At 30.0% G+C, this 7,060-nt stretch overlaps 1 protein-coding gene across 12 annotated transcripts in view; it reads right to left on the bottom strand.

Moving 5' to 3' along the window:
• Positions 1-7,060, bottom strand: part of LOC106678097 (leucine-rich repeat flightless-interacting protein 2) — a 189,616-nt gene that overhangs the window by 129,219 nt on the left and 53,337 nt on the right. Inside the window, exon 1 of one of the 12 annotated variants that reach the window (XM_067045384.1) lies at positions 6,869-6,919. The exons of 10 other annotated variants lie outside the window; for them this stretch is intronic. In XM_067045384.1, the coding sequence (XP_066901485.1) occupies positions 6,869-6,904 (36 nt within the window). In that variant the 5' untranslated portion in view covers positions 6,905-6,919. Of the gene's footprint in view, positions 1-4,982; positions 5,135-6,868; positions 6,920-7,060 lie in introns of those variants that run through there. One more of the 12 variants, XM_067045385.1, reaches the window with a different exon arrangement.

Genomic DNA, 7,060 nt, shown 5'->3' with positions numbered 1-7,060 from the left:
AGTCGTTTGTCGAGATGTAGTCCTAAGTAACGGATCTGTTCGACAAGAATAAGTGGGGTATTATTAAAGGATATTGTAGGGTAAGAGGTCATGGGTTTACGTCGAAGGGTAAATGTGATTTGGTGTGATTTATTGGAATTTATTTTAATCCTCCAGTTTTGGCACCATTCTTCAAGGGTGTTGATGTAATTTTAATACTTAAAATTGTATTTTTTCATATTTACATCATTTCATATTTCATATTCAAAACATAATTTACCTTGGCTAGAGGGAAGGTTCTATTGAACCTCTCATGTTCAGGTATCAATTACAGTTTCAGAGGAACGTTCTGTAGAGAAAATATTTCGTTATTTTGCGCAAGCAGAAGAGCTCCGCCTATAGTCTTATGAATCATACAGACGTTGGCTGTGTGCTGTGTAAGGCATCTTATCGACTGCTTGAGTGCCGAGTCATCAGGATTAGATGGAAATATTTAGCACACAAAAATTTATTTAGTATGTTACATAAATTGTTACAATAATATATTAATTGTAATTATTGTATTTATTATAAATCGATTTAGTATACAGAAAATTCACTAAATTTAATCAACATCTGCTAAGCTTCAGAGATTAAAATTCAAAAACACGATTTAACGAAAAACGGAATTGGGCTTATGTAGTTGGTATTTAACATTCACTTACTTATATATGGAATTTATAGTGAGGGGAAGTATTTTGGTAAAGGAAAATTTCTATTTAAATTATTGGACGAAAATAAACATTTAAGCCCAATTACAAAGTTTCGAAAAATAAACTTTTTATGAAAGTAGCCGAGCTCAAAAACAAAAAGTAGAACGAAACTAAAATTAAAAATGTATAATAATAATAGTCTTAGAGAACCCGAAGGTTCAAAGCCGATATCATGAATCGCTGGTAACACACATTTACCAAATGATGTTCTCCAAACCCAAATTAGTCTTGAAGCAATCCTCCCATATACGTTTCGATCTACCCCTCGGACGTTTACCTGTCATTTCAGTGTTTATTAACATTAAGTTTTGCATCCATAAAGAAGTCGGCAGGAAGGATAATTTTCCGCTTTTAACCTCACTTTTATTCCCTGATCAATTTCGTTCTTAGTTACCGTAGAATAGAAATACTTCAACCTCTTTATCTGTTCAAATGTATTTCCTCCAATATCTCATCATTCAAAATCTCTTCCTTTTTTACTGCTAATTAAATAGCAGTATGGATAGGAGCAATTATGATGATTTAGATATAGGAGGAAATAAATTTGAATAGGTTGAAATATAAAACATACTTACCATGTAAAATAACATACCTAAGGTAAAATAACATACAGGTTCAAAACCGTAATATCTTTAATTTCTTTTTTATTTAGATTTTATGACATTCGTTTTACTATGATTCTGTGCAAGATCAATACAGTAAACAGATCTTACCCTTATTGCCAAGATTACATGCCTATCACTAAATACCCATTTTTTGAGATGTCATATTGTTGAACTGGGACAGTAATACGCCTGGATTGTGGCACCAACATTTTGATTCAAATTGACGAAGTCCAACTTACGTAATAGATTTCAGGCATTTTCGAATTCTTCAAAAAAAGATCAAACGATATTTAGATAAAACCAGGTATACAATGTTCTTTAATATAAAATAGAACTCTGCATTGAAATAGTATGACAGCATGGGCGTAGGCAGAGGGAAGCTTCCCCATAGATTTTTGAGATCCAACAAAAAAGAAAATAGTTAACTTAGTTGATAGATGATATCTTTCTGGAATCATGCTGTAATAATTAGATAACATTGCTCTGTTAACATCTTCACCGATCACAAGATCATAACCAAACCTTTGAAGGGACAAGATAATGATGAAAAAGGTAAAATTCTATGAGCACAATTGTTCAACATATTCTCATCTCTAAAAATAATGGGGGGACGGGATGAATAAAAAAGTACCTTTTTTAGATTCCAATCTTCCAATTGAAACTTACAGTTTCCCAGTTTAGTAATCTCAGAATTTGTTGAAAATAAATCAAATAAAGTTACCTTCGTGGAAGAGGTGGTTAATATTTTTGCCAGCAATCCCAGTGGAATGATACTCTCATAACAAACCTATTCATCAGCTCTTATCATTTTATATTTATTGTATGTATCGTATATATTTATGTACAATAATCAAGTTTATGCTCGATTTTCAAGTTTCATTTACAATGTGACATTACAATACATTAAAATTTATTGTGATAATAGGTAATCAACAATTTTATAAGTAATAATTGAATTTGAAGTAAAATGATAGGGAGTATTTTTTTAAATAATGCGGAATTACATATATTTTATTTACCCAACGTTCCAGAATGGAATATATACATACATACGTACATATGCATACACACACGCATATATATATATATATATATATGCATGGGAATATATATATATATAATGGGCTCAAATGGGGAAATCCTGCCTACGCCCATGTATGCCAAGACTTAAATTATGCATTTAAAAAAATCCTTTGATTTTGTTATTTGAATAATTAACCATACGATATTGTTAGTAATAATAAAAAAAACAATTAAAAGATTTGATAATTAACTAGCTCTAAAAAATCATTTCTTAGATATTCAATATTAATTCAATAACAATTTATCATTAAATGAATGTTGAAAAGCACACAACGTAATCTTTATTCAATTGTTTTATTTTTCCATTTTCATACTTCTGCAAAAGAGAAACATTACAATTTTGGAACGAGAAATATAGTTAAAAGTGTTGAAATTTGTTTTTCGATCTGTAAACTGAAGACTCATTTAGAAATTAAGTAGAGAGAAGTATTATATATATTTTTAAATTACATGCCACCCGACAATAATTCACGGAACTCGCCATCACCGACTTTTTGCTTAAAAATGTTTCACTAGATTTTTTTATTAGGCCTTATAGGATAATTTAATTAAGGAGGGGATAAAGTGGTTAATTTCATTTTAAAGTTAATTAAAATCCCTGAAAAACAGAACAAAAATCATCGAAAAATATGGATCATTTATCTATATACGGAACATAACTCCATCAAAATGGAAAAGTACAAAACAGAAATGACATATTTATGACAGGTGTTTACCTGAGATTTTTCGTTAAAATCGACCATCCAGTGCTACAATATAGAATAGATTTTTCTAATTTTTTTGCTAACCAGTTCTCTTGTTAGCAATAATAAAGGATAGATAAATAAAAAATAATGAAGAATTTTATAAATAAAGGAGAAAAAATAAAAAAGAAAGACTTAAAATTGTAATAGGGCACAAATTTTTCAAATTCAAATTTAAACATAAAAAGATGGCCACGGGAACTTCTAATTTAAATTAATGTTTGAAGTACCACCAAAGGGTGCTTCCTTCCCCCAAGATTTTCAAGTGTATATGAAACATACATCATATATACTTATTTTATTATTTTGTACAGTTGTAAATTACATTAAATAAATAAATTTAAACATTCACGCACTACATCGTCACTAAAGCTCGATACCTAAAATTAAATTTAATATAAATTAATGCCTTATTTTAGAGAAAACTCAAAAAAGTCCGGACGAAATATCTCTGGTTCGGTTTGTTAGAATATATACATTTTTTAAATGAATGGAATATGGTCCGGGTGCGGTCCAAAAACTCAAATAGTAAATGGGTATACTATTTTTATTTAAATATTTTTAAAATAAATTAATATATATTTTAAGTATTATAGTAAATGGGTATACTATTTTTATTTAAATATTTTTAAAATAAATTAATATATATTTTAAGTATTATAGTAAATGGGTATACTATTTTTAAATAAAAATAGTATACACATTTACTATTTGAGAGTTTTTTTTTACCGCTCCCGGACCATATTCCATTCATCTATACACACGGTCAATCAACAATCTTCCAGTATTTTTAAAATATTCTAATCGAGTTGTTTAATTTTTTTTGTTTTGGAATATGACAGAAATTTTATGTAGGAGTATAAATATTTACTATCACAGTCAGCACGTAATAAAATTGTTAATGCAATCTAAAGAGACTATTACATCATAATCCATATAGGATTAGGATATATTTGGATTGCGCCTACATTCACTGTATTATAGTAAGTTTGTTTATACTTTAAGATTTTCAGCACCAAAATGATTTGGCTCGTTCTGTTATTGACCATATACTGTTATGACAGTCATGTCTCACGTGATATAGCCTGATAGCTGACAGTAAATTTTACGGTAATTCGACTACAGTAAAGTTAAAGTCCATTTATACTTAGAATCAGAACAGAAACTATTGATGCAACTGCAAAACTGGTTGTAAGCTGCATGACATTTACTACTGTGGCAGTACAGTAGCACTATCAGGTCTAGGGTGATAAACGTCGTAAATGTTGCGATAGTTAAGCAATTGTCACTAAAGGTCCGTCTATTAACGATTAATCTTTTTATTAAAACTTATTTTTAAATGAAAATTAAACTTGTAACGCTACAGCCCATAAATGGTCTCGAGTGCAATACTTTTTTAAGGCAGAACTGTTACTCGACCAACGGAGGTACGTGGAGGTGATTTGGTCCAAACCATGAGGCTAGATGGACTCCCCAACCCACAGGGCTGACTCACGGCTACAACATAAAATAAAGTTCTGCCACAGCCGTATTGGAACCCGTGTCCCTGGAGTTAGTGGTGCCTTACTACAGAGCTATCCAATACTCTATTAAAACTCATTTTAACCAACAGAAAATATTATGTTAGTATTCCTACCTTGAACGTTACATAACATAGAGTACTCCAACCCTGACAGATAAACCGGTACAGAGGATGCTAAAGAACACATCACTTGTTCTTCCTTCAGCGAACGAGACCCGATTTTATAAATTAACTTATTATTATACGACAAATATTCGAAAGGTTATCAATTCAATACTTGAAATAAATTTCTCCTTACCTATGTGGGTAGATTCCTTTTGTTATATATCCTTACAACGGAGGGAGTTGACAACGCTCAGAGAATTTACACTAGTATTAGTTAGAAAGTAGTGTTTTTGCACCACTATTACTAAGAGAGCAAGGGAGTTTGCACTATTGAAAGGTAATATTGGACCTGAATACTGTTTGTTATCAGTAGAGCTATTGAACCCATCTTATCTCAGTACAGCACCTGTCAAAGTAGAATACCCAACAAATAACTGCTCTTAAAAGATCTGATAAGAAGAAATATTTAGACATATTTAATTGCTTTCACTGGAAAATAACTACGCATCAGCTTAAATTATTAACGCGAAACTTCTCTAAACGGACACCCCGCATATAACGGACAATCTTACAAGGTTCAAATCTGATGTATTGGAGCCTCTCCTCCACTCCAAAGCACGTGAGCATTTTTTACTCCTCTATAAAGGAATAAATAATAAAATTCATTAAATATGGATGTACCAATTTAAAACTCTAGATTTTACAGGGATTGACGGCACTTATTTTTTTAAAAAAACATTTACTTATACAAAAAAAACTACATTCAATATCATTCGAAAACAACATCAATCGGTAGCATTAAAAATAACATAGAGAAATGAAAAACATAAATTAAATACAACATAAGAACAGTACAATAGGAATTAATCTGTAACAATAAAATTAATAATTCAATTAACAAAATATTAAAATAAAAAAAATTGAAATAATTATGAAGTGAATAATAATCATACTAATCTACAATAAATAAATTAACAATAATGAACAATTGAATTCGTAATAAGTATGGAGTCAACTTAATAAAACACACCTAATTTTAATCCTAATATAACGAATTGAGGTCACTATGTGGAGATAAGAAACACTACAGGAAGATTTGATCATTTGGTGAATAAAAATCAGTTATGGATTCAAAGAAGTAAGAAATTACCGGATACAGTTCTTCAGGTAAACGATTGAACAGATATCGTAACATGTACATTTGAAGTGCGTTTTCCAAATCTGTGTGACATGAATTTAGTTTTTTTTTCTCCTAATATTTTGTAAGAGTAAAATAGTTTAGGTCGTGAATTGGCTTCAGTTTTAAAATTGTCTGCTTCATTACTGCAGTGCGTTATCATATTCAAAGTTCGATGATGTGGATATGCAAGTTTGCAGTAGAGTTAGTTATTGTGTAGTCAATATTCAGTAAATGTATACAGCATTTAATGCGTGCAAAAAAATAATTTTATATAATAATTTTAATAGAAAGCAATCTGTACACGGACCGCCCATGCAATTCTTGCACTACACTGACCATTTTCTATTAATTTGGCACCAGTCACAAATTACCGCTGAATGATCCTCGGAATTAGGTACACACTGAACGAAGTTGAATTCTCAAAAACGATTATTGAGATTAAATGTCCCTAGAACGATGCATCGATTTTATTAAAATAGTATATCGTATTATTATTTTTTTTGGGGGGGGGGAGAGGGAGAGGGGCTTCCGAGGTATCACTGCTTAATTTCATGTTTCTAGTCTCCACATAAAGAAAAAACATAAAAAAAAACATGAAAGTGTATTGAGATAATATTAATTAAATATAATATAAATATATAAAGTCCGTTTCATCATATTTCAGGAAAAACTAGAAAAACGGCTATAATTACATAAATCTGAAATCTGAACTACAATCTACACGAATACATAATATAAGCTAAGTTTGTATATTTTTAATACTGAAATTTCCTGAAATTCTGAAAAAAAAAGTTCTTTAATAAAATATAGCAATTTTTGATTTAGTATAATTTTTTTTTTTAATGTTTCTCGTTGATTTAAAATATCTAAGATATTTTAAAAAAATATTTAATACATACAAAATAGGACATAAACACGTTCCAAAGATGAGACATACTGCGTATAGGCGGAACACCGAAATAATTTAAGACGTGCAAACGGCCTAGGACAGCTTGTCAACTGATGTATAAAAATAAACTCTAATGGATAGGCCACTGCCACGGTTATCGCTATATTTACATACACACTTTAATTTTTCATTTAAAGCAACA

The sequence above is a fragment of the Halyomorpha halys genome, unplaced genomic scaffold (assembly GCF_000696795.3).
Source record: "Halyomorpha halys isolate HHAL.00 unplaced genomic scaffold, Hhal_1.1 Scaffold123.1, whole genome shotgun sequence".
In the NCBI taxonomy this organism is placed as follows: Eukaryota; Metazoa; Arthropoda; class Insecta; order Hemiptera; family Pentatomidae; genus Halyomorpha; species Halyomorpha halys.
Note: the sequence above shows the minus strand (reverse complement) of the source record. Positions and strands in the feature narration are given on the sequence as shown.